The 27867-nt window shown below is 41.8% G+C and overlaps 1 protein-coding gene across 1 annotated transcript; it reads right to left on the bottom strand.

Annotated features, from left to right (window-relative positions):
• Positions 1 to 320: 320 nt before the first annotated feature.
• On the bottom strand, positions 321 to 27603 carry LOC143768604 (uncharacterized). The gene is made up of 5 exons (XM_077257274.1): positions 27447 to 27603; positions 27116 to 27255; positions 5674 to 5728; positions 2408 to 2471; positions 321 to 1983 (listed from the first exon to the last, which is right to left on the bottom strand). The coding sequence occupies exons 2-5, from the start codon at positions 27235 to 27237 to the stop codon at positions 1757 to 1759; spliced, it is 468 nt and encodes a 155-aa protein (XP_077113389.1). The 5' UTR covers positions 27238 to 27255; positions 27447 to 27603; the 3' UTR covers positions 321 to 1756.
• Between the last annotated feature and the right edge of the window lie 264 nt (positions 27604 to 27867).

The raw sequence follows: 27867 nt of genomic DNA, 5'->3' as shown, positions 1-27867 counted from the left end.
ACCTCATAAAGTGACAGTGGTCAGAATTGTAAAAAATGGCCTGGTCAGGAAGATGAAAACAGGCTTTGGGGCGAAGGGGTTAAATCACTGACGTTTGGGTCTCAATTGACTTCTATTGGCCTGGTCAGTACCGTGGAAACCACATTGGGGGTTAAAGGGGTTAAGAAGGGGTTGTCCTAGTAGTGGACTCTTCCACTTTGACACTGCCCAGTCCCCCATTGGTCTGTATTTCCTGCTGCAGATAGCACATCCCTACACACAGACATGTGACTGCTGCAGCTAATCACTAGCCTCGACAATGAACGCTGCAGCTAGTGACTTAACTTTTTTTTTATTACACAATGATGAATGTGTCTATTGCCACAGGATAGGCAATAGATTGCCGATTGGTCTGCAGTGCTCCTCAATACATATTGAATGTATTAAAATAAAAGTCCCACACAATGATACACTTGAAAAACATTCATCTCCTTCCTATAACAACATTTACACAAAATTTACATTTAGAGATCAGTGTTACAGTAATACAAAATATGATTCATACATAATCTGCAGGATACATGTTATTAATATATATGTACATTTTCCTGGTATAAAGTATATTTATCGTAGTTATTAATAGAAAACCTATCATGTATTTCATAAGCTGCACATTTGTAGAATCTCGTGTGTCACGTCAGGAAAGTCTCATTCAGAAGTCTGGGCTTTTTTTTCACAAATGTGAAAAAAAAATGTCCAATTTTATCAGTTTGCGGGATCAGATTTTGTCAATATTTGGTCGGTGTGTCCATTTTTACCATCAGATAAATAAAAAATTGCACCACAATGTGAATGACAGACAGCACACAGCCTGCACTCTGATACACAGATGCCATTTGTGTGCTCTCCATGATTCTCACGGGCCCATAGACTTGTGAGGCTGATTTGGCGCTCAGACTCCGACAAAATGGACATGTCTCTGATTTTTTTGCAGACAGACAATCTACAAAGAAACAAGAACATGTTATCCGCCCCATAGACTTTAAAGCGTACATGTTCTATCTGTGAAAAACTTAAATAAAACACTTTTGTGATTCACGGACGTCAGCATGAGGGCTCAGGCTACGTTCCCACGATGAGCTTTTGGTGAGTTTTTGGTTATGTAAATTTTCTGCACCTATTATGTAAATTAGGGTACTTGTGTTTTTCATTGCTTTTTTAGTGCATTTTGTTTACATGCATTTTTATTTGTTTCTTTTTTCTTTTTTTTTTTTACTCTGCCTTTTTTACCTCTCGTTGTGTCTTGTTTTAAATAAAGCTGCTTTGTTTTTGATACTTCCTGGTATTTGGTTTTGACAAAACTTTATTGATATAGTCATGTGCGGAATACATGTGCTTTGATGCATTTCCGCAGCGCAAATGCTATAAAAACACATGTGCATATTTTACCTACGGAATTTGCACAGATTTGCACTGCCCCATAGTATGACATAGGGCTGAGTGCTATTTGATAAAACTTCGCTACCACTTGGCCGTGGTATGCTCTTGTGTGAGTGAGCCCATAAGGACAAATTTGCATATATTTAATTCAGCATACCAGCACGAGAAATTGATAAGAAATACACACCGCAGGTCAGCTTACAGTGAGTAAAAAAACAAACAGTGAGCCTGAGATTCTATAATTCCCATCCACTTTGCTTGAACTGTAAAAGCTACGTTTTTTAACCTCACCAAAAACTCATTGTGCGCACACAGCCTCAATGTGAGAATCTGCCCATTATAAGAGAACACATGCTTTTGACTTTTTAGCTGGACTATTTGTGATGGACATGTCTTTCTTTTCCGCTTGTTGTGTGGACGTCATGTGCGTGTTGGCATCTGCATGTGAATCCTCTTTCCCCATCTTTCTTGAGTTATTCGAAGGATAAATTATGGCGTTAGTTTCCTTTTTTGGGCTGTCTTGGACTTTGCTTTTTTTACTTCTTCTTTGTTCTGTAATATCTGTATATAATAACATTTACATATTTTTTTTACTTTGTCCCTTCAGTTTATATTATTACTTATGTAAGAATGGCTGTATAACATTATTATATAATACTTTTTAGAAAGCTGAAACTCGATCTCTTCCCAACTATCCTGATTGATTGACGAGTTGTCAGTGTCCCTCCTCCCTACTGCTGCAGAGTTCTCATGCAGCTCAGTACAAGCTGCAGGTATCAGTATTTTGACACTAAATACACTTGGACACAATATAGCTGGATTAATTTTAATATAAGGATTATACAACCATTCTGACATGAACTTTCAAAGTAAATATATCAGCTTCATAAGGTCACCATTATATGCAGTTTTTGTTGTAAAATCTGGTGACAGATCCAATCTAAAAATTCTCCTTTTTGTATCTTGTACAAATACTTACACAAATCTGCATCTTTGTTTGTGTGCACGCCGTTCTGCATGTCATGTGTTCTCTGAGGGCTTTGAGACTTCCTCTAAAAAATATAAGAAGTAAAAAAACAAAACCGTAGTTACATAATTTTGTGTAATAATTTTGTATCAATCTTACAATCGTTATGCTATCCAAGTTATGACAAGATTACAAGATTTTCAGCTTTCTTTGCTACATGCAACATACTGACTGCTGTTTTAAAACCAAGGGCCATGAAGCCGGGCATTTTTATTTTTACTCCATAGAGTTTCCATCTTTATATAAAGATATCTAAGATGCTATCCCATACGTATCTGCTCATATGGGTTATATTATTCTAGATGTTTGTACAGCATGAAAATATTAAACCCTTAATGACCAGCCCTGTTTGATATTGTGTGATACATAATAACAAATATGCGCTTCAAACCTATTGCGGGTTTCCCATTGTAGGTTTTTAATTATAGCAAATTATTAAGAACCTAAAATGGGTTTGAAACGTGTAGGCCATGTGTTTCCTGCTTTATAATTACTTGTGATTCACTTATGTAATTTACTGAAGATGGAACAAACTTGAATTTTTACTTATTTTTTATTCTACTTTGTCTTTACAAACACCTTTTGCAGCTTTTCTCTCACAGCACTGTCAGCTCTGCTCTGCCCCTCAACAGACACTGACTGCAGTGAGAGGAGACCTACAAAGGTGTTTGTACTGACACACATCTACTCTATATTCCCCTCCCAGCATGTAATAACAGTAAGTGCCAGCAGTGAGATTAGTGAGTAAAGACAGCAGTGCTGCGTGTCATTACAAAAACCTCTGTAGGTCTCCTCTTACTGCAGTCAGTGTGTATGGTGTAGAGCAAAGATGACAGTACTGTGAGAGGAGAGCTGCAAGAGGTGTTTATAATAACACACAGCTCTGCTCTCCTTCCCCTGCACAATAATTGCTGGAAGATTTGTACATACATCAGTCTTTCTATATGACACAGAAAAGCAGGGTCTGACTTTCTCTGGGGGCATGTTCCTTTTTTCCCTGCATGATGACTCCTGCTTGTGGGAAAAAGTAACCCCCACCAGAAGCAAACAAATCTCTGCTAATATCCCCTTGGTCTTAGTTGAAATTGGAGTCTAAATTTTACAAGTTAGTATCTCCGCAATGGATATGAGAAATTAGAAAAAAACAAACTATGTTTCGCTCAGCTCTGCAAACACTATTCAATGATGTGACCAGTTTAACATGTAAAAACTGATGAAAGTCACTCTTTAATACATGTCTCTTCCTTTGTATGTATAAAATGAATTTCTGTTCATGGACAAACAACTTGACCAATCTCCACCAAATTTGCACATAGGTAAACAAGCGCTTTGGAAGGTTTTAGACCAGGTTTCAGCTCTCTAGGACTTACCATTCTCAACATATTCACCAAAAATACGGAATACAAAATAAAATATTGATTTCCAGCCAAATGACTTAACCAATCTGCCCAAAATCTGCATATGGGTAAATCGAGTGCTTTGAGAGGTTTCAGGCCGGGTTTCAGCTCTCTAGGACCTAGCGTTCTTGACATATTCGCAAAAAAAAGCGTTCAAAAGCAAATATTCATTTACAGCAAAATGATTTGACAAATCTGACCTAAATTTGGAACATAGATAACTAACATACTTTGGAAGGTTTTACACTGAATTTCAGCTCTCTAAGACTTACCTTTTGACTTAAAAACATCATCAATTCTTCTAATGAGATTGGCACACAGTTTTTGAAGGAACTTGGCAGAAAGGTTGTTCAAAACATTTTGGAAAATTAATCATAGATCTTCTGCGGATCTAGGCTTGTGCAAATTTTTCTGTCTCTTCATGTAATCTCAAACAGATTCAATGATGTTGAGATCAAGGTTCTCTGAGGGTCATATCATCACTTCCAGGACTTCACATTCTTCTTTATGCTGAAGATAGTTGTTAATGATGTTGGCTGTATGTTTGAGGTAATTATTAGAGCCAATTGGACACCCCCTGTTGGTATTTCATGGTTGATATACAATATGTTTCTGCTTGTATCTCTCAGCATTGAGGACACCAAAAAAAAAGACAACGTTGTAGAGCATAGACACAATGGTCGGCCAAGAAAACTTAGGACAGTAGATGAAAGACACATTATGCCCTATTTCCTTCAAAATTTGAAAATGTCCAGCAGTGCCATTAGCTAAGAAATAGCAGATACAAATGGTACCTAGCTACACATACCTACTGTGTAGAGAAGTCTAGTTAGAAATAGTCTTTATGAAGAGGTCAAAAGCCATACCTTCTACGTGGAAGCATGGTTAAGTGACTAAACTTTGCATGAAAACATAGGAACTGGGGTACAGAAAAATGGCAGAAGGTGCACTAGACAGATGAGACAAAATGTTAAATGTCTGGCTGTAACCAAAAGCCATTTGCTTTCTGAAGAGGTTGAAAGCAGTACAATAATGAATGTCTGCAAGCAACAGTGAAGCATGGTGGAGGTTCATTGCAAATTTGGGGCTGCATTTAAGCAAATAGAGTTGGGGATTTAGTCAAGATTGATGGTGTCCTTAATGTTGAGAAATACAGGAAGATAATTATCCAACATGCAATATCATCAGGGATCAGGGAGGTGTCTGATTGGTTACAAAAATAGTCTACAGCTGTACAACAACCCCAAACCAATGTTATTAAGAACTAGCTTCAGCGTAAAGAGTCAAGTGATGATATGGCCATCACAAAGCCCTGAATTCAACATCATCAAGCATGTCTAGGCATATATGAAGAGACAAAAGCATTTGGGCAAGCCTACATCCACAGAAGTTCTGTGGTTAGTTCCCCAATATGGTTGGGAAAGCATCCTTTCCAAATTCCTTCACACAGGTTTTGAAGGAATTTGGAAAAGAGATTGTTCAAAACGTTTGGAGAGTTATGCCAGAACCTAGAAGAATTAATATTTCCATGCTGTTTTGAAGGCAATGGGTGGTCATACCAAATATTGAATTGGTTTAGATTTCTCTTTTAATTATTCACTTTGCATTTTGTTAATTGCTAAAAAAAATTATGAATAATTCTATTTCCATTTTTTCGACACCTACCTAAAATGTTTGCATAGTACAGTAAATATATTGAGAGAGAGAAAGAAAGAGAGAATTATTTTCCTTGAAATGTTCATCATTCCATGATAATGATAGCTTACAAAGTGAAATTTTTTAACAAGGAAATAATAAACTGGAATTGAAAATGTATTGCTGCATACTTACCATAATCATGTTTTCCTTTTTTATTTTTTCTTGGCCCCCATATTGATTAAGGTGCCTGTTTGAAAAAAATAAAAATAAAGAATATAAATGTGTATATGGAATTGTAGTACACTAAAGATTCTACAAACACATTTTAGCATGCAAACATATGTACTAGCAGAACTTAGGAATACAGAAATGCATTGTAAAACTGTTTCTATACACACATAATTGACTCATTCCATGTAATTGTTTTGTTCAAGTACAACTTCATAACAAAATGGTAGAATGGTTTAGTATTAGTAAATATATATATATATATATATATATATATATATATATATATATATATATATATAATATTCATTAGGGGTTTTCTGCTATGGTATTAACCCCTTTACCCCCTTTACCCCCCAACCTGGCCAATTTTTACAATTCTAAACACTGTCACTTTATGAGGTAATAACTCTGGAACGCTTTAATGGATCCTACTGATTCAGAGACTGTTTTTTGGTTTTTCGTGTCATATTGATTTCGTGATAGTGGTAAAAATTAATTTGTATAACTTGCATTTATTTGTGAAAAAACTGACATTTTGCAAATATTTGGAAAATTTTGCGATTTTCAAACTTTGAATTCTTATGCCCTTAAATCACAAAATCTTTACCTTAGATCCCATTTTTTTTATTTTCACAAGGGTAACAGGAAAAATGGACCCCAAAATTTGTTGTAATTTCTCCTGAGCATGTCAATACCACATACAGTATGTGGGGAAAACCACTGTTTGGGCACATGGCAGAGCTCGGGAGAGAAGGAGCACCATTTGACTATTTTAATGCAAAATTTGCTGGATCAATTAGCGGATGCCATGTCGCTTATGGAGAGCACCTGATGTGCCTAAACAGTGAAAAGCCCCCACAAGTGACACCATTTTGGAAACTAGACCTCTCAAGGAAAATATTTAGATGTGTGGTGAGCACCTTGAACCCCCAGGTGTTTCACAGAAGTTTTTAACACTGAGCTGTGAAAAAAAAAACACATTTTCCCCACAAAAATGTTTTTTAGCACCAAATTTTGCATTTTCATAAAAGTAACAGGATAAATTGCATCATACAATTTGTTGTGCAATTTCCTCTGAGTACGCCGATACCTTATATATGGCAGAAAACTACTGTTCGTGCGCACGGCAGGGCTCGGAAGTGAAGGAGCATCATTTGACTTTTTGAATGTAAAATTTGCTTGAATCATTAGCTAATGCCATGTCCCGTTTGGAGTGCCCTTGATGTGCCTAAATTATGGAAACCCCTACAAGTGACCCAATTTTGTAAAATAGACCCCTCAAGGAATATATGTAGATGAGTGGTGAGCACCTTGAACCCCCAGGTGCTTCACAGAAGTCTATAACGTCGAGCCATAAAAATAAAAAAAATCACATTTTCTCCTCAAAAATGTTATTTTAGCCCCAAATTTTTTATTTTCACAAGGGTAGCAGGAGAAATTGCACTATACAATTTGTTGTCCAATTTCTTCTGAGTTCGCCGATACCCCATATGTGGGCAAATACTACTTTTAAGTCACAGTGCAAAGCTCAGAAGGGAAGAAACGCCATATTGGAGTTCAGATTTTGCTGGAATGGTTTGAGGGTGCCATGTCACATTGGCAGAGCCCATGAGTTGCCTGAACAACAGAAACCCCTGATATGTAAACTCATTTTACAAACTATAATCCCCAATGAATTCATCTAGTGAAAATTAAAATTGCCATTGTAGTCAACAGTTTTCTCTAGAACGTTATGCCCAGCTTATGCTTCTGGAGACATGCACACGTAAGTTAAGCGGGCACTCATCGCTTCAGAAATACTAAACATGCGGACACTATACAGCTCTGGCAAAAATTAAGAGACCACCACATCAAAACCCTGTCATGGGCAGCCCAATCTCCAGACCTGAACCCCATTGAAATCCTCTCGCATGTAATCAAGAGGATGATGGACAGTCGCAAGCCATCAAACAAACAACTGCTTAAATTTTTACGCCAAAAGCAGTGTGAAAGACTGGTGGAAAGCATGCCAAGACGCATGAAAGCTGTGATTAAAAATCATGGTTATTCCACAAAATATTGATTTCTGAACTCTTCCTGAGTTAAAACATTAGTATTGTTGTTTCTAAATGATTATGAACTTGTTTACTTTGCATTATTTGAAGTCTGAAAGCACTGTTTGTTTGTTTTTAATTTTGACTATTTTTCTTTTTCAGAAAAAAAATACAAAATGTATTGCTTGGAAATTCGGAGACATGTTGTCAGAAGTTTATAAAATAAAAGAACAATATACATTTTACTCAAAAATATACCTATAAAGAGAAAAATCAGACAAACTTAACATTTTGCAGTGGTCTCTTAATTTTTGCCAGAGCTGTATGTGGTTTAGTTACACTGTGGGGCTCAGAAGGGAGGGGGGGCATTTGGATTTGGGAGCGCAGAATTTGCTGAATTTCATTTGAGGGGGTGAGGAGCCATTTGCTTTTCCAAAGCCTTTGTGCTACCAGTAACGTGGAAGTCTCCTATGTTTCTGTTAACAGATGATGGACCTGAGTGGGGTCTTGCTTCTTTGTGGATTGAGTTGAAGCTTTTTTTAGGAACATTTTAGATAACGTTTGGGATAATATTTATCTGGCACTCTACGCTGAGCACTTACATCGGGGTTTCCATCTAAATCTCTGAGTGACGTGATTCAGATGAAACCCTAAAGGATCCATTCACTATAATGAAGCAGCAGAGTTACTCTGGACTCCGTCTGGCCTCTGCTCAGTGGTGTCCTTCTTTTCAGATGTGCACAAAACTGTGGCCAATGGCACTTTTATGCAATCCGTAAAAGACAAGCACCGCCGGATCACAAGTCCTGTGGTGTCCACAGTTCCTCCATCTGCTTCATTATAGGTAATCTTCCGACGGGGGTTCCGTCTGAATCTCGTATTTCAGAGATTTACACCGAAACCCCAGTGTAAGCACTCAGCGCAGAGCGCAGGATAAATGTGTGTTGAGCTTTACTGCGATCTTTGGGAGGCAGAATGAACAAATCAGTAGCAATGGAAGAATTGGTTTTATTTTTTTATGCCGTTCCTCATGTGGTATAAGTGATATGGCGACTTTATTCTTCGGTTTGTTGCGATACCAGATTTATATAGTTTTTTTTTATTTTTGGCAGCTGTCAGACGCTGAAAAATGCTTTTTATTGAAAAAACTAGGAGCATCCCTATGCTATGCAAACTGTCAGCGCTGTACTGACAGACAAAGTTTCTTCATCATGCTCTGAACATGATCAAGCAACTTTGCAAGCTCTGGTGACCCGAATGTCGTCATGATGACATCAGCTCACCATGGCAACGATCGGGACCTCGCGTTGATGTTGCGGGATCTCTGATCCATGGTCAGAGGGACTTTCTTCCCTGCTCCTGAAATGCTGCTACCAAGTTCAATTGCAGCATTTAGGGGATTAAAGTGCCAGGAGTTGTGCGGAACTGCTCCTGGCACTGAGTGTCGGGTGTGTAAGATTGCTCTTACTGAGTGTATTGGGGGCCACTCGCTTTGCACGGGATTGACGTAGTCAGGCATGATTTTTCACTTAAACACAGTCTATACGGTTTATTAAAGTGTCATAAACCGGGTTATGCACAGTTCATTATATACATTTCACGAAACACAACAGGCACCAACTGGTGATATTAACTTGCAGCTTTATCTTAAACACTTCATTTACGGCTTTGACTCACGGACACTAAACATGCTGGACCTCTCACTTCGCCCAGTTACGATGGGTGTTCGTACGCTGAACAGTTCACCAATGTCCCAAGTCACATACAGCGCATATGACACTGGGTCGCAGACTCTAAACACACCGAACCTCACTCCGTTCAGTTGCCGTGGGAGACCACACAGTTCATAGAACATCACAAGCACCAACAGTCTGTATAGTACCTGACGGGAGCTCCTGCTCCACCTTCTGACTCCTTGTCAGTCCACTACTCCGGGTAAGCTGCCTCACAGGGATCACCAACTTGCCTGGCTGGCACACATTAGTCAGTCCAGACCCACCGAAGGACTGTAGCTTCCCCACACAGTAGCTGTCACTGGCTCTGCAGATCCCAGTCCTCACCTCGTGCTGTTCAGGGATCCGGTCCTACTCCCAGGACCTCCCAACACCCAGGTTACACAGGATCACACAGGTGGCCAGACCGGGTACGATTCAGGATGTCCATCCCCAGCTGAGACCGTCCAATACCCATGCCACCAATAGCAAAGTCCCACCGTGTGCTATTCAGGATTCCTACTCCCAGGAAATCCAACACACTGGTATGTGCTCTTCAGGATTCCTACTCCCAGGAAATCCAACACGTACTTCCAGGACCTTCACCACTCAGGTCCAAACACTGGAACCACACAGGACATGTGACCCACACCCTGGTCACATTATATACCCTTAACCACTCCCACAGGTGGGAGTGTGGATGTGTGGCTAGTTTGTCCCGCCCATCTCACACAACTAGCCTAGTAAGTCTCCCTTGACTATTATACAACACTACACAAACTCTTGAGGGACTACAAGTCCCAGAACACCACATTACATCAGACTTACCACGCAGACTTCCTCTGCTACACATATCGGCCACTCACAATTCTGCCAGTCACTGTTTCACCACCATTATCACAACAGATATGCCTCCATGCATATCCCAAGGAGCACACACAGCGCCCCCTAGCTGCCACAGGGGTCACTGCACCACAGGTGTCAGCTGTCAGAATCAGCTGACACCAAGAAGTGATTACGTACACAGCCTCTGTGCCTGCAATATCACCGGGACATATCCATACATCCCAGATCAATAAGTACCAGGTCACAGGAGCGAGCGTATTGATACATCTCAGGTGATAAAGGGGTTAAAGTTAAAAGGGATTAGAAAAAAATAAAGAACTAAAGGAAATGTCACCTCAGGCAGAAGTCTAAAATATCTCCCAGCTGTCACTGAGCTCACTGGTCAGCAGCCACGCTGTTAAGGTGACTGGTGATGTATTCATGTAGCAATAGTAGTTCTGGCGATTTATTCATGCAGTGATGGTGGTTCTGTTGATGTATTCATGGTGGTTATGGTGATTTATTCATATAATGATGATGGTTCTGGTGATGTATTCCTGTACTGATGGTGGTTCTGGTGATATATTCAAGTAGTAATGTTGGATCTGGTGATATATTTTCTCATTAAATATAAAGATATGAAAAAAATGTAAAATATTTGTTGTGGTCACATACAGAAAAGTTCAATCTATCAAAATTATTAACATCTAAAACTCAACCCGGAGAGTAAGGAGGAAAAAAATAGTAAAGCCAGGGCTGCTTTTTTGTCACCTTCCTACAAAATGATGTAAAAAGCAATCAAAATGTCTTATTTACCCGAACTTGGTATTAGTAAAGATATCAGTTCACCAGGCAAAAAGCAAGCTTTGTCACCGCTCTATGGACAGAACAATACAAATATTGTAGATGTGCAGACCTGTAGGTCTCAAAAAATAGCAACATAAATCATACACTTTATTTTATTTAAAAAAAAATCTATGAAAGCTTAGTATAGCTGTAATTGCACGGACCTGGAGAATCATGTTCACTGAATACATTTTAAAGAAAAACAAAACAAAGACAGAATTGCGTTTCTACTGCACTGCGAAGGGGTGCCGTTTCAATTTTCACTTCAGACAGCAAAATAACTACAGTGGCTTATGAAAGTATTCACCCACCTTCTCCCCCTTGGCTGTTTACCTATTTTGTTACATTACAAACTGTGTTTAAATATTTTTGTAGTCCGATTTGTGTGTGATGCATCAGCACTAAATAGTCTCAGTTGGTGAAGTGAAGTGAGACCACATAGGCTGAAATACCTTTAAGCAAGAGGCACCACTAACCAAACAACACCATGAAGACCAAGGAGATCTCCAAACAAGTCAGGGACAAAGTTGTTGAGAAGTACAAGTCAGGATTGGGTTATAAAAAAATATCCCAATCTCTGATGATCCCCTGGAGCCAAGAGAGGGCCGCCCACCAAAACTTTCAGCCCAGGCAAGGAGGGCATTAATCAAAGATGGAGCATTGAGACCAAAGGTAACCCTGAAGGAGCTGCAGAGTACACAAGCACAGACTGGAGTATCTGTCCATACGACCACAATAAGCCGTACACTCCATAGAGGTGGCCTTTATGGAAGAGTGGGCAGAAAAAAGCCTTTACTTGTACACAAAAATTGTAAGGCTTGTTTTGTTGCCAAAAGACATGTGGGAGACTCCCCAAATGTCTGGAGGAAGGTGCTGTGGTCAGTTGAGACCAAAATTGAACTTTTTGGCCACCAAGGAAAACACTATAGAAAAAAAAAAAGAAAACTGAGTCAGAGTATGACTTGAAAACATGCATGATGTAAGACCATGTTAACACTGGCCAAGGAAACAAACAAAACCAAAGAAAAAAACAATATGTGCATATACCCTAATGAAAATAAATAAGTAAAAAAGCAAGTGCATTAAATAATTAACATAGGGTGCTTAGTAAACACTGTTTTTGATTTAAAAAAAGCATAAACTGTCCCACCGCGGCAAGGTGTACCCAATTGGGACAGTGACTACACTCTATATGTAGAGTGTAGAGCATTGTCACCACAACAACACAACACAGAGCCTGATGGTGAAGACACATGCGAAGGTAAACAATGTGATCCAGCTTGGTAGTATGACAAGACAAGACCATAATTGTGCATAATTAACTAATCTGTTATGATGAAAACCCATACCAAACTGAAAAGATCTCAAATTATAAACATAAGAGGAAGTTTACTGACATTTGGAAAATTACAATAACAGTAAATTAAACCATGTAGTAAGGACAAGAGTTATGTTTCCACAATATGTGCTCACTGTTGAACGTGAAGGAAATAAATGAAAGAACAAAAAAGTATAATAAAGAATATATATAGCACATGCAAAGCAAGTACAATAAAATCTACGTTGTTGCTGCACCAATATGGAATCTAATAATAAAGATGCATATGAGGATGGGTAATATACTGTAGACCAGCACAGTGGTATGATTACATACAGGTGCTTCTCACAAAATTAGAATATCAAAAAGTTAATTTATTTCAGTTGTTCAATACAAAAAGTGAAACTCATATATTATATAGAGTCAATACAAACAGAGTGATCTATTTCAAGTGTTTATTTCTGATAATGTTGATGATTATGGCTTACAGCCAATGAAAACCCAAAATTCATTATCTCAGTAAATTGAAATACTTTATAATACCAGCTTAAATAATGATTTTCAGTATGTTCAGTAAATGCACTCAATACTTGGTCGGGGCTCCTTTTGCATCAATTACTGCAACAATGCGGCGTGGCATGGAGGCGATCAGCCTGTGGCACTGCTGAGGTGTTATGGAAGCCCAGGTTGCTTTGATAGCAGCTTTCAGCTCGTCTGCATTATTGGGTCTGGTGTCTCTCATCATCCTCTTGACAATACCCCATAGATTCTCTATGGGGTTAAGGTCAGGCAAGTTTGTGGGCCAATCAATCACAGTCATACTGTTGTTTTTAAACCAGCTATTGGTACTTTTGGCAGTGTGGACAGGTGCCAAGACCTGCTAGAGAGTGAAATTTCCATCTCCAAAAAGCTTGTCAGCAGAAAGAAGAGTGAAGTGCTCTAAAATTTTCTGGTAGACGGCTGTGCTGACTTTCGTCTTGATAAAACACAGTGGACCTACACCAGCAGATGACATTGGTCTCCAAACCATCACTGATTGTGGAAACTTCACACTAGACCTCAAGCAGCTTGGATTGTGTGCCTCTCCACTCTTCCTCCAGACTCTGAGACCTTGATTTCCAAATGAAATGTAAAATTTACTTTCATCTGAAGACAACACCTTGAACCATTGAGCAACAGTACAGTTCTTTTTCTCCTTGGCCCAGGGAAGACACTTCTCGCATTGTCTTTTGGTCATGTGTGGCTTGACACAAGGAATGCAACACTTGTACAGTAGCTCATGTCCTGGATACCTCTGTATGTAGTGGCTCTTGAAACAATGACTCCATCAGTCCACTTCTTGTGAATCTCCCCCAAATTTTTGAATGGCCTTTTCTGAACAATCTTTTCAAGGCTGAGGTTCTCCCGGTTGCTTGTGCACCTTTTTCTAACACACGTTTTCCTTCCACTCAACTTTCCATTAATATGTTTGGGTACAGCACTCTGATCAGCCAGCTTCTTTAGCAATGACCTTTTGTGGCTTACCCTCCTTGTGGAGTGTGTCAATGACTACCTTCTGGATATCTGTTATCATGATCTCTGCAGGCAGAGATCATAGCAAGCCTATAGAGGGACAAGCTCTCGGAAGATGGAACTATACTGACCATGAACTAAGCCTGCCGCGCAACTAGAAATAGCCAGGTAGCATTTCCTATTTATCGCTAGATGCCCAGCTCTGGCCTAAGACCTAAATAGCTAGCAGAGGGAAATATAAGACCTGGCTCACCTCTAGAGAAATATTCCAAAGAAGACAGTAGCCCCCCACATATAATGACGGTGAGTTCAGATGAAACTACAAACGCAGCAGGAAAATAGTCTTAGCAAATTTGAGGTCCGCTTACTAGATAGCAGAAGACAGATAGTATACTTTCATGGTCAGCAGAAAAACACTAACAAAACACCATCCAGAGATTACCTTAAACTCTGGCATTAACTCATAACGCCAGAGTAGCAATCCCTGATCAACGAGAGCTTTCCAGACACAGTAACAAAACTTCAGCTGTGAACTGGAACAAATAGGCAAAACAAAACATGGACAAAAGTCCAATTTATCTAGTAGTTGTCTAGAAGCAGGAACAAGCACTGAGAGGCATCAGATAACATTGTTGACCGGCAAGAAACCACCAGAGAAATGAGCTTAAATAGCGACACCCACTACTGATGGAACCAGGTGAAACAGGAAAGAGGATGACAAGTCCAATTCCACAAGCGGCCACCGGGGGAGCCCAGAATCCAAATTCACAACAGTACCCCCCCCTCAAGGAGGGGGCACCGAACCCTCACCAGATCCACCAGGGCGACCAGGATGAGCCCTATGGAAGGCACGAACAAGATCAGAAGCATGAACATCAGATGCATTGACCCAAGAATTATCCTCCTGGCCGTAACCCTTCCAGTTGACCAGATACTGGAGTTTCCGTCTGGAAACACGAGAGTCCAAAATTTTCTCCACAACGTACTCCAACTCACCCTCAACCAACACCGGAGCAGGAGGCTCAACTGAAGGTACAACAGGTACCTCATACCTGCGCAATAACGACCGATGAAAAACGTTATGAATGGAAAAGGACGCAGGGAGGTCCAAACGGAAAGAAACAGGATTAAGAATCTCCAATATTCTATAAGGGCCGATGAACCGAGGTTTAAACTTAGGAGAAGAGACCCTCATAGGGACAAAACGAGAAGACAACCACACTAAATCTCCAACACAAAGCCGAGAACCAACACGACGATGACGGTTGGCAAAACGCTGAGTCTTCTCCTGGGACAACTTCAAATTGTCCATAACCTGCCCCCAGATGTGATGCAATCTCTCCACCACCGCATCCACTCCAGGACAATCCGAGGATTCCACCTGACCGGAGGAAAATCGAGGGTGAAACCCCGAATTACAGAAAAACGGGGACACCAAGGTGGAAGAACTGGCCCGATTATTGAGGGCGAACTCTGCCAATGGCAAAAAAGCAACCCAATCATCCTGGTCAGCAGAGACAAAACACCTCAGATATGTCTCAAGGGTCTGATTAGTCCGCTCGGTCTGGCCATTAGTCTGAGGGTGAAAAGCAGATGAAAAAGACAAATCTATGCCCATCCTAGCACAGAATGCCCGCCAAAATCTAGACACAAATTGGGTACCTCTGTCAGAAACAATATTCTCAGGAATACCGTGCAATCGGACAACATTCTGAAAAAACAGAGGAACCAACTCAGAAGAAGAAGGCAACTTGGGCAGAGGAACCAAATGGACCATTTTAGAGAAACGGTCACAGACCACCCAGATGACAGACATCTTCTGGGAAACAGGCAGATCTGAAATAAAATCCATCGAGATGTGTGTCCAAGGCCTCTTAGGAATAGGCAAGGGCAACAGCAGTCCGCTAGCCCGAGAACTACAAGACTTGGCCCGAGCACAAACGTCACATGACTGCACAAAGACTCGCACATCTCGTGACAGGGAAGGCCACCAGAAGGATCTTGCCACCAAATCCCTGGTACCAAAAATTCCGGGATGACCTGCCAATGCAGAAGAATGTACCTCAGAGATGACTCTGCTGGTCCAATCATCCGGAACAAACAGTCTATCAGGCGGACAACGATCCGGTCTATCCGCCTGAAACTCTTGCAAGGACCGCCGCAGATCAGGAGAAACGGCCGACAAAATTACTCCCTCCCTAAGGATACCTGTGGGTTCAGAATTACCAGGAGAGTCCGGGTCAAAACTCCTAGAAAGGGCATCTGCCTTAACATTCTTAGAACCCGGTAGGTATGACACCACAAAATTAAAGCGAGAAAAAAATAAAGACCAGCGCGCCTGTCTAGGATTCAGGCGTCTGGCAGTCTCAAGATAAATCAAATTTTTGTGGTCAGTCAATACCACCACCTGATGCCTAGCCCCCTCGAGCCAATGGCGCCACTCCTCAAACGCCCACTTCATGGCCAAAAGCTCCCGATTCCCAACATCATAATTCCGCTCTGCGGGCGAAAATTTGCGAGAAAAGAAGGCACAAGGCCTAATGACGGAGCAGTCGGAACCTTTCTGCGACAACACTGCCCCAGCTCCGATCTCCGAAGCGTCAACCTCAACCTGAAAAGGCAGATTCACATCAGGCTGACGCAACACAGGGGCAGAGGCAAAACGGCGCTTAAGCTCCTGAAAGGCCTCTACAGCATGAGGGGACCAATTAGCAACATCAGCGCCTTGTCTGGTCAAATCAGTCAGTGGTTTAACGACATCCGAAAAACCAGCAATAAATCGGCGGTAAAAGTTGGCAAAGCCCAAAAATCTCTGAAGACCCTTAAGAGAGGAGGGCTGAGTCCAGTCACAAATAGCTTGCACCTTGACGGGATCCATCTCAATGGAAGAGGGAGAAAAAATATACCCCAAAAAGGAAATTTTCTGGACCCCAAAAACGCACTTAGACCCCTTCACACATAAAGAATTAGACCGCAGAACCTGAAAAACTCTCCTGACCTGCTGGACATGAGAGTCCCAGTCATCAGAAAAAATCAGAATATCATCCAGATATATTATCATAAATTTATCCAGAAAATCGCGGAAAATATCATGCATAAAAGACTGGAAAACTGAAGGGGCATTAGAAAGACCAAAAGGCATGACCAAATACTCAAAGTGGCCCTCGGGCGTATTAAATGCGGTCTTCCACTCATCCCCCTGCCTGATCCGCACCAAATTATACGCCCCACGAAGATCAATTTTAGAGAACCACTTAGCACCCTCTATACGAGCAAACAAATCAGTAAGCAATGGCAATGGGTATTGATACTTAACAGTGATCTTATTCAGAAGCCGATAATCAATACATGGTCTCAAAGAGCCGTCTTTTTTTTGAGACAAAGAAAAACCCAGCTCCCAAGGGAGAAGAAGATGGACGAATATGTCCCTTTTCCAAAGACTCCTTTATATATTCCCGCATAGCAGCATGTTCCGGCACAGACAAATTAAACAAACGACCCTTTGGATATTTACAACCCGGTATCAAATCTATGGCACAATCGCACTCACGGTGCGGAGGTAACGACCCAAGCTTGGGTTCGTCAAAGACGTCTTGATAATCAGAGAGGAACTCAGGGACTTCAGAGGGAATGGACGACGAAATAGAAACCAAAGGTACGTCCCCATGAATACCCTTACATCCCCAGCTCAACACAGACATTGCTCTCCAGTCCAAGACTGGGTTGTGAGACTGCAACCATGGCAATCCCAGTACCAAATCGTCATGTAAATTATACAGCACCAGGAAACGAATAATCTCCTGGTGATCCGGATTGATACGCATGGTTACTTGTGTCCAGTATTGTGGTTTATTATTAGCCAATGGGGTGGAGTCAATCCCCTTCAGAGGAATAAGAGTCTCCAAAGGCTCTAAATTAAAACCACAACGATTGGCAAAGGACCAATCCATAAGACTCAGAGCGGCGCCAGAGTCAACATAGGCGTCCGTGGCAATGGATGACAAAGAGCAAATCAGGGTTACAGACAAAATAAACTTGGACTGAATGGTGCCAATGGAAACAGACTTATCAAGCTTCTTTGTACGCCTAGAGCATGCTGATATAACATGAGTAGAATCCCCACAATAGAAACACAATCCATTCTTCCGTCTAAAATTCTGTCGCTCGCTCCTGGACAGAATTCTATCACACTGCATACTCTCTGGCGTCTTTTCCATAGACACCGCCAGATGGTGCACCGGTTTGCGCTCCCGCAGACGCCTATCAATCTGAATAGCCATTGTCATGGACTCATTCAGACCTGCAGGCAAAGGGAACCCCACCATAACATCCTTAACGGCATCAGAGAGACCTTCTCTGAAAGTTGCCGCCAAGGCGCACTCATTCCACTGAGTAAGCACAGACCATTTACGGAATTTTTGGCAGAAAACTTCAACTTCGTCTTGCCCCTGAGATAGTGCCATCAAAGTTTTTTCTGCCTGAAGTTCCAAATGAGGTTCCTCATAAAGCAAGCCCAAGGCCAGAAAAAACGCATCCACATCGCGTAACGCAGGATCCCCTGCTGGCAATGAGAAGGCCCAATCTTGAGGGTCACCCCTGAGCAAGGAAATCACAATCCTAACCTGCTGAGCAGGGTCTCCAGCTGAACGAGACCTCAGGGACAAATAAAGCTTACAATTATTTCGGAAATTCTGGAAGCTAGCTCTATTCCCTGTGAAGAACTCCGGCAAAGGAATTCTCGGCTCAGATACCGGAGCATGTACCACAAAATCTTGTAAATTTTGTACTTTCGTGATGAGATTATTCAAACCCGCAGTTACACTCTGGAGATCCATTATTGTCAGGTGCACACAGAGCATACAGAGATTAGGAGGAGAGAGAGAAAAAAGACTGCAGCAAGGCAGACTGGAGGAAAAAAAAAAAAAAAAAATTCCAGCAGACTTCTTATAACTCTCCTTTCTCAACCTGGGTCTTTAACACTTTATTGGCCGGTCAAACTATCATAATCTCTGCAGGCAGAGATCATAGCAAGCCTATAGAGGGACAAGCTCTCGGAAGATGGAACTATACTGACCATGAACTAAGCCTGCCGCGCAACTAGAAATAGCCAGGTAGCATTTCCTATTTATCGCTAGATGCCCAGCTCTGGCCTAAGACCTAAATAGCTAGCAGAGGGAAATATAAGACCTGGCTCACCTCTAGAGAAATATTCCAAAGAAGACAGTAGCCCCCCACATATAATGACGGTGAGTTCAGATGAAACTACAAACGCAGCAGGAAAATAGTCTTAGCAAATTTGAGGTCCGCTTACTAGATAGCAGAAGACAGATAGTATACTTTCATGGTCAGCAGAAAAACACTAACAAAACACCATCCAGAGATTACCTTAAACTCTGGCATTAACTCATAACGCCAGAGTAGCAATCCCTGATCAACGAGAGCTTTCCAGACACAGTAACAAAACTTCAGCTGTGAACTGGAACAAATAGGCAAAACAAAACATGGACAAAAGTCCAATTTATCTAGTAGTTGTCTAGAAGCAGGAACAAGCACTGAGAGGCATCAGATAACATTGTTGACCGGCAAGAAACCACCAGAGAAATGAGCTTAAATAGCGACACCCACTACTGATGGAACCAGGTGAAACAGGAAAGAGGATGACAAGTCCAATTCCACAAGCGGCCACCGGGGGAGCCCAGAATCCAAATTCACAACAATCTGTCAAGTCAGCAGTCTTCCCCGTGATTGTGGAGCCTACTGAAACAGACTAAGGGACCTTTTTAAACGCTTAGGAAGCCTTTGCAGGTGTTTTTTGTTATTTATTCTAATTAACTGAGATAGTGACTTTGGGTTTTCATTGGTTGTAAGCCATAATCATCAACATTAACAGAAATAAACACTTGAAATAGATCACTCTGTTTGTAATGTCTCTATATAATATATGAGTTTCACTCTTTATATTGAAGAACTGAAATAAATTAACTTTTTGAGGATATTCTAATTTTGTGAGAAGCACCTGTAATTGCACAATATTGACTCAATTTCAAATGGCGCTTCCAAAATAACATACTACCTACAAATAACTGAAGCACATGCCAAGTAAAAATTAAAAAAAAAATTGATTTAACAAATAATAACACACAACTGTTTAAAAGAATTCAGTGGATAAATACACACACACAGGAATTACTATACCCATGCCATAAGCATATTCAAAAATGGATAAATATCCAGAGCATATAAATAATTTTTTCTCATTTTACTACATCCCCATCGGAAGAAGCTAACGTGAAACGTGCGTTGGGACGCTCCCTGTTATGATCCTTAGTGGCTGAGGATCACGAATAGACCAGCAAGTGAATAAACTAAGGACAAGCTCTAGGGAGATGGTAACTGGACTGATCGCAAATCTGAACCTATCCAACACAACTAGAGGTAGCCGGTGAACGTGCCTAAAAAATTCCTAGACGTCTCGAGCCAGCCTGAGGAACTAGCTACCCCTAAAGAGAAAGAAAGACCTCGCTTGCCTCCAGAGAAATAATCCCCAAAGATATAGAAGCCCCCAACAAATATTAACGGTGAAGTAAGAAGAAGGCACATACGTAGGGATGAAATCAGATTCAGCAAAAGAGGCCCACTAGTACTAGAAAGCAGAAAATAGAGCAGGGGTCTATGCGATCAATAAAAAACCCTTACAAAATATCCATCCTGAGATTTCAAGAACCCACGCACCAACTAATGGTGTGTGGGGAGAAACTCAGTCCACTAGAGCATCCAGCAAGCGAGGGAATCACATTTTAGCAAGCTGGACAAGAAAACATGATAAACACTGCTGATCAAAAAATGAGCAAACAAAACTTAGCTTGTCCTGGATGGACTGGGAGCGAGGTAGTCAGAAGGAATCTGAGTAGCACTGATTACATCGACAGCCGGCAACAAGTGGAAGTAAAACAGAGCTATATAGGAACCTCCCAGAGGATAACGAACCAGCTGATAGCCAGAGACCAGCAGGATAACAAACAAAGCCACCAGGGGGAGCCCAAAGCAAAAGTCACACCATACCACCAGTGACCACAAGAGGGAGCCCGAAAACAGAGTTCACAACAGTACCCCCCCTTAAGGAGGGGTCACCGAACCCTCATGAAAACCCCCAGGGCGATCAGGATGAGCCACATGGAAGGCACGAACCAAATCGGCCGCATGAACATCAGAGGCGACAACCCAAGAATTATCCTCCTGACCATAGCCCTTCCACTTGACCAAATACTGGAGCCTCCGTCTAGAAACACGAGAATCCAAGATCTTCTCCACCACGTATTCCAATTCTCCCTCAACCAGCACCGGGGCAGGAGGCTCAACCGGAGGAACCACAGGTACCACATACCTCCGCAACAACCAGCGATGGAACACATTATGAATAGCAAATGATGCCGGGAGGTCCAGACGGAATGACACAGGGCCAAGGACTTCCAGAATCTTATAAGGACCGATAAACCGAGGCTTGAACTTAGGAGAGGAGACCTTCATAGGAACGAAGCGAGAAGACAACCACACCAAGTCCCCAACGTGAAGTCGGGGACCCACACAGCGACGGCGGTTGGCAAAGAGCTGAGCCTTCTCTTGTGACAACTTCAAATTGTCCACCACATGATTCCAAATCTGATGCAACCTATCCACCACAACATCCACTCCAGGACAGTCAGAAGGCTCCACCTGACCCGAGGAAAAACGAGGATGAAACCCCGAATTACAAAAAAAAGGAGAAACCAAAGTAGCAGAACTAGCCCGATTATTAAGGGCAAACTCGGCCAACGGCAAAAAAGTAACCCAGTCGTCCTGGTCAGCAGAAACAAAACATCTTAAATAAGTCTCCAAGGTCTGATTAGTTCGCTCGGTTTGGCCATTCGTCTGAGGATGGAAGGTCGACGAAAAAGACAATTCAATGCCCAACTTAGCACAAAAGGTCCGCCAAAATCTAGACACAAACTGGGATCCTCTGTCAGAAACAATGTTCTCAGGAATCCCGTGCAAACGAACCACATTTTGAAAAAACAGTGGAACCAACTCGGAGGAGGAAGGCAACTTAGGCAAGGGCACCAAATGGACCATCTTAGAAAAACGATCACACACCACCCAGATGACAGACATTCTCTGAGAGACAGGGAGATCTGAAATAAAATCCATGGAAATGTGCGTCCAAGGCCTCTTCGGGACAGGCAAAGGTAACAGCAAACCACTGGCACGAGAACAGCAAGGCTTAGCCCGAGCACAAATTCCACAAGACTGCACAAAGGAACGCACATCCCGCGACAAGGAAGGCCACCAAAAAGACCTGGCCACCAAGTCTCTGGTACCAAATATTCCAGGATGGCCCGCCAACACCGAAGAATGAACCTCGGAGATGACTCTGTTGGTCCATCTATCCGGGACAAACAGTCTCTCCGGTGGACAGCGGTCAGGTCTATCCGCCTGAAACTCTTACAGCACACGTCGCAAATCTGGGGAGATGGCAGACAAAATCACCCCTTCTCTAAGGATACCAGCCGGCTCTGAATCTCCAGGAGAGTCAGGCACAAAACTCCTAGAAAGAGCATCAGCCTTCACATTCTTCGAACCCGGCAGGTACGAGACCATGAAATCAAAACGAGAGAAAAACTACGACCAACGAGCCTGTCTGGGATTCAGCCGCTTGGCCGACTCGAGATAAATCAAATTCTTGTGATCAGTCAAGACCACCACACAATGTTTAGCTCCCTCGAGCCAATGTCGCCACTCCTCAAATGCCCACTTCATAGCCAACAGCTCCCGATTACCGACATCATAATTCCGCTCGGCAGGCGAAAACTTTCTTGAAAAGAAAGCACATGGCTTCATCACAGAGCCATCGGGGCTTCTCTGAGACAAAACAGCCCCCGCTCCAATCTCGGAAGCATCAACCTCCACCTGGAAGGGAAGTGAGACATCTGGCTGACATAAGACCGGAGCCGAAGAAAACCGACGCTTCAGCTCCCGAAAGGCCTCCACAGCCGCAGAAGACCAATTAGTCACATCAGAACCCTTCTTGGTCAAATCCGTCAAAGGCTTAACAACGCCAGAAAAATTAGCTATGAAGCGACGGTAAAAATTAGCAAAACCCAAGAACTTCTGAAGACTCTTAACAGATGTAGGCTGCGTCCAGTCATAAATAGCCTGAACCTTGACTGGGTCCATCTCAATAGTAGAAGGAGAAAAAATGAAACCCAAAAAAGAAATCTTCTGGACTCCAAAAAGACATTTTGAGCCCTTCACAAATAAAGCATTGTCACGCAGGACCTGAAAGACCATCCTGACCTGCTTAACATGAGACTCCCAATCATCCGAAAAAAACAGAATATCATCCAGATACACAATCATAAACTTATCCAGATATTCACGGAAGATGTCATGCATAAAGGACTAAAAGACTGAAGGAGCATTAGAAAGTCCAAAAGGCATCACCAAGTACTCAAAATGGCCTTCAGGCGTATTAAATGCAGTTTTCCATTCATCACCCTGTTTTATACGCACAAGGTTATACGCACCACGAAGATCTATCTTGGTGAACCAACTAGACCCCCTAATGCGAGCAAACAAATCAGTTAACAATGGCAAAGGATACTGAAATTTGACCGTGATTTTATTCAAAAGGCGATAATCAATACAGGGTCTCAGGGAACCATCCTTTTTAGCTACAAAAAAGAATCCTGCACCAAGAGGGGATGAGGACGGGCGAATATGTCCCTTCTCTAAAGACTCCTTTATATAACTCCGCATGGCAGCATGCTCCGGCACAGATAAATTGAAAAGTCGTCCCTTAGGAAACTTACTACCAGGAATCAGATTTATAGCACAATCACAGTCCCTATGAGGAGGTAGAGAATTGAGTTTGGGCTCCTCAAATACATCCTGGTAGTCTGACAAAAACGTAGGGACTTCAGAAGGACTGGACGACGCAATTGACACCACAGGAGCGTCACCATGAATTCCCTGACAACCCCAACTTGACACCGACATAGCTTTCCAATCCAGGACTGGATTATGAGTCTGCAACCATGGTAGACCAAACACGACGACATCATGCAAATTATGCAGTACAAGAAAGCGAATCACCTCCTGATGAACAGGAGTCATGCACATGGTCACTTGTGTCCAGTACTGAGGTCTATTCGTAGCCAATGGTGTAGAATCAATTCCCCTTAGTGGAATAGGGAATTTTAAAGGCTCCAAATCAAAACCACAGCGCCTGGCAAATGACCAATCCATCAGACTCAGGGCGGCACCTGAATCTACAAAAGCATTAACCGGGTAAGATGACAGGGAACAAATCAGGGTAAAAGACAAAATGAACTTAGGCTGTAAAATACCAATGGTGACAGATTTATCAACCTTTTTTTTGCGCTTAGAGCATGCTGAGATAACATGAGCTGAGTCACCACAGTAAAAGCACAACCCATTTTGCCGTCTATAATTTTGCCGTTCACTTCTGGTCAGAATTCTGTCACATTGCATAGATTCAGGTGTCTGTTCAGAAGACACCGCCAAATGGTGCACAGGTTTGCGCTCCCGCAAACGCCGATCAATCTGAATGGCCAGAGTCATTGACTCATTCAGACCTGCAGGCATAGGGAACCCCACCATGACATTCTTAATGGCTTCAGAAAGACCTTCTCTGAAATTTGCAGCCAGGGCACACTCATTCCACTGAGTAAGCACCGACCATTTCCGAAATTTCTGGCAGTACACCTCTGCCTCATCTTGCCCCTGCGAGAGGGCCAATAACGTTTTTTCAGCCTGGTTCTCAAGATTAGGTTCCTCATAGAGCAATCCAAGGGCTAGAAAAAACGCATCTACACTAAGCAATGCAGGATCCCCTGGCGCCAATGCGAAGGCCCAATCTTGAGGGTCACCACGCAAAAAGGAAATGATAATCTTAACTTGCTGAACGGCATCACCAGAGGAACGAGGTTTCAAAGAAAGAAACAACTTACAATTGTTCCTAAAATTCAGGAACCTAGATCTATCTCCAGAAAACAACTCCGGAATAGGTATTCTAGGCTCTGACATAGGACTGTGAACAACCAAATCCTGAATACTTTGAACCCTAGCAGCAAGATGATCCAGACTGGAAGCCAAGTTCTGGACATCCATGTCAGCAGCTGAACTCAGAGCCACACTAAGATTAAGAGGAGGAGAGAAGCTAGCCACAGCAGCTAGACACACAGCAACAACAAAAAACAAAAAAAATTTCTCAAGGCTTCTTTTCTCCTGCTTCTGCCATGCAATTAACACTTTGTGGCCGGCTGTACTGTTATGATCCTTAGTGGCTGAGGATCACGAATAGACCAGCAAGTGCATAAACTAAGGACAAGCTCTAGGGAGATGGTAACTGGACTGATCGCAAATCTGAACCTATCCAACACAACTAGAGGTAGCCGGTGAACGTGCCTAAAAAATTCCTAGACGTCTCGAGCCAGCCTGAGGAACTAGCTACCCCTAAAGAGAAAGAAAGACCTCGCTTGCCTCCAGAGAAATAATCCCCAAAGATATAGAAGCCCCAACAAATATTAACGGTGAAGTAAGAAGAAGGCACATACGTAGGGATGAAATCAGATTCAGCAAAAGAGGCCCACTAGTACTAGAAAGCAGAAAATAGAGCAGGGGTCTATGCGATCAATAAAAAACCCTTACAAAATATCCATCCTGAGATTTCAAGAACCCACACACCAACTAATGGTGTGTGGGGAGAAACTCAGTCCACTAGAGCATCCAGCAAGCGAGGGAATCACATTTTAGCAAGCTGGACAAGAAAACATGATAAACACTGCTGATCAAAAAATGAGCAAACAAAACTTAGCTTGTCCTGGATGGACTGGGAGCGAGGTAGTCAGAAGGAGTCTGAGTAGCACTGATTACATCGACAGCCGGCAACAAGTGGAAGTGAAACAGAGCTATATAGGAACCTCCCAGAGGATAACGAACCAGCTGATAGCCAGAGACCAGCAGGATAACAAACAAAGCCACCAGGGGGAGCCCAAAGCAAAAGTCACACCATACCACCAGTGACCACAAGAGGGACCCCGAAAACAGAGTTCACAACAGCTCCCTGCCAACCAGGTCATGTATACCCCTTGAATTTAGCTGATTTGCCTCCTCCCTCATGTCTAGCTGACTATTACAGACCTTCAGTAGCATGCCTGCACGACAAAATCCTGAAATAAATATAAATACTATAAAGTGCTAAGCATGCACACATAAGAAAAAAACATATCTGATATAAAGCAATCAAACGAATATAGCAAAATAAGCAGCAAACTAAGACGATACAACAAAGTATTAACCCTGTACTGACATAGGCTGCAATAAAAAGCATGTCATGTTCAGACAACAGGAAATAATGTGTCATAAATGCTGTGAACTCAATGTTGATGTTATATAAAGGGTATAAGCTGCACTACATATCAATTCAGGTGTACAAAAAGTAACAATAACTGGGAATACTTTACCAAGTGGTATGCGCGTGGTGGATACCCGGGTGTCCCTCTGCCCCGACGCGCGTTTTGCACTGCTTCTTCGGGAGGTTTTGCTATATTGATTGCTTTATATCTAAATGTAACCTAGTTACCATTGATTTCATTTGGCGGGTAACGATTCTATGTGATGAATTTAGTATTTTTATGGTACAATAACCCAAATATATTATGGGTACAATAATTTAGGACACCATTTTGTGATATTGACTCAGTTATTTTAGTAAAAATTCCTACCCAATGATAGATCCAATATAAAAGCACAAAAATTGTCTTTACCTAAGGGAATTTACAATAACAATTTATTGAGCGGCATGATAAAGATAAAAATTGCACTTACGCAATGCGTGCTAGCTATTGAAGCATGAAAGAATAAGAGGTAACGTATAGGTAATAAGTATGGTGAAGTCTATGCCTATAAAGCGTTGCCACAGCTTTTCTATTAGTTTAAGGTGTATACACTACTGTATTTATAAATATGTACATATAACTAGAGCATGATTTACTGGATTGTGTTCAATCATCATGACTATTATGTCATAATCGATCCGTGAAGAACACACGTGTGTGTATGTTTGATAATTATGCTTTGGATTATTAAGGCCTCCTTACCTTTGAAGATACGAGTTGCTTATCCGTACTGCTTGATAATCTTCTCCTCCTTCTGGAATCCATTTTATAGATCTATCTACACCAAGTCCAACATGTCCTTCTGCACCTGAAGATATTGGCATTCTTCACAGAATTATTTGCTAAATAGGACAAATCTGTTAATCTCATTGGATTAATAAAAAATAACAGTTCTTAAAGTGATATCACCATCCAAAGAATTCTAAATAAAACTACCGTACTCAAAATGAAAGAACTGCTAGTGAAAAATTCTTATTACAGCATCAAGTAAAAAAGGCAGCAAAATCCAGGAGAAAATAAATGTGTCTGTTACCGGTAGTAAAGAAAATATTAAATGTCTCGCTGCAAAGTAAATAAATATAATATGTCCTTAGGCTACAGGTGGAGCTGACGATTTTTCTGTTTGGTGATCTGCCACACACGGTGTGAATGATGTGTACTGACAGCAAAGTGGTGTGTGTCTACAGTGTATAGGACTACGGTCTGTGAGCCGTCTTGGAGGCATTCCTTTGCACGCAGTCTGTTTGTTAGTGTTGCTTTGACTACATAGGCCCCGCAAAGTTTTAGTTACAACGCCATGTGCATTACCAGCCAGGAAGACCTGGTGATTACAAATGACTGAAGTTAAGAAGCTGCACTGGCTAAGCTGTAATCTTTAATCCCCTAAACCATAATGGAATCCATTTCTTTCCTTAATGACATTTACAAAATGGAGTGAACAGAAATGTGATAGA

The sequence above is a fragment of the Ranitomeya variabilis genome, chromosome 1 (assembly GCF_051348905.1).
Source record: "Ranitomeya variabilis isolate aRanVar5 chromosome 1, aRanVar5.hap1, whole genome shotgun sequence".
Lineage (NCBI taxonomy): Eukaryota > Metazoa > Chordata > Amphibia > Anura > Dendrobatidae > Ranitomeya > Ranitomeya variabilis.
This window is presented reverse-complemented; position numbering and strand designations above follow the sequence as displayed.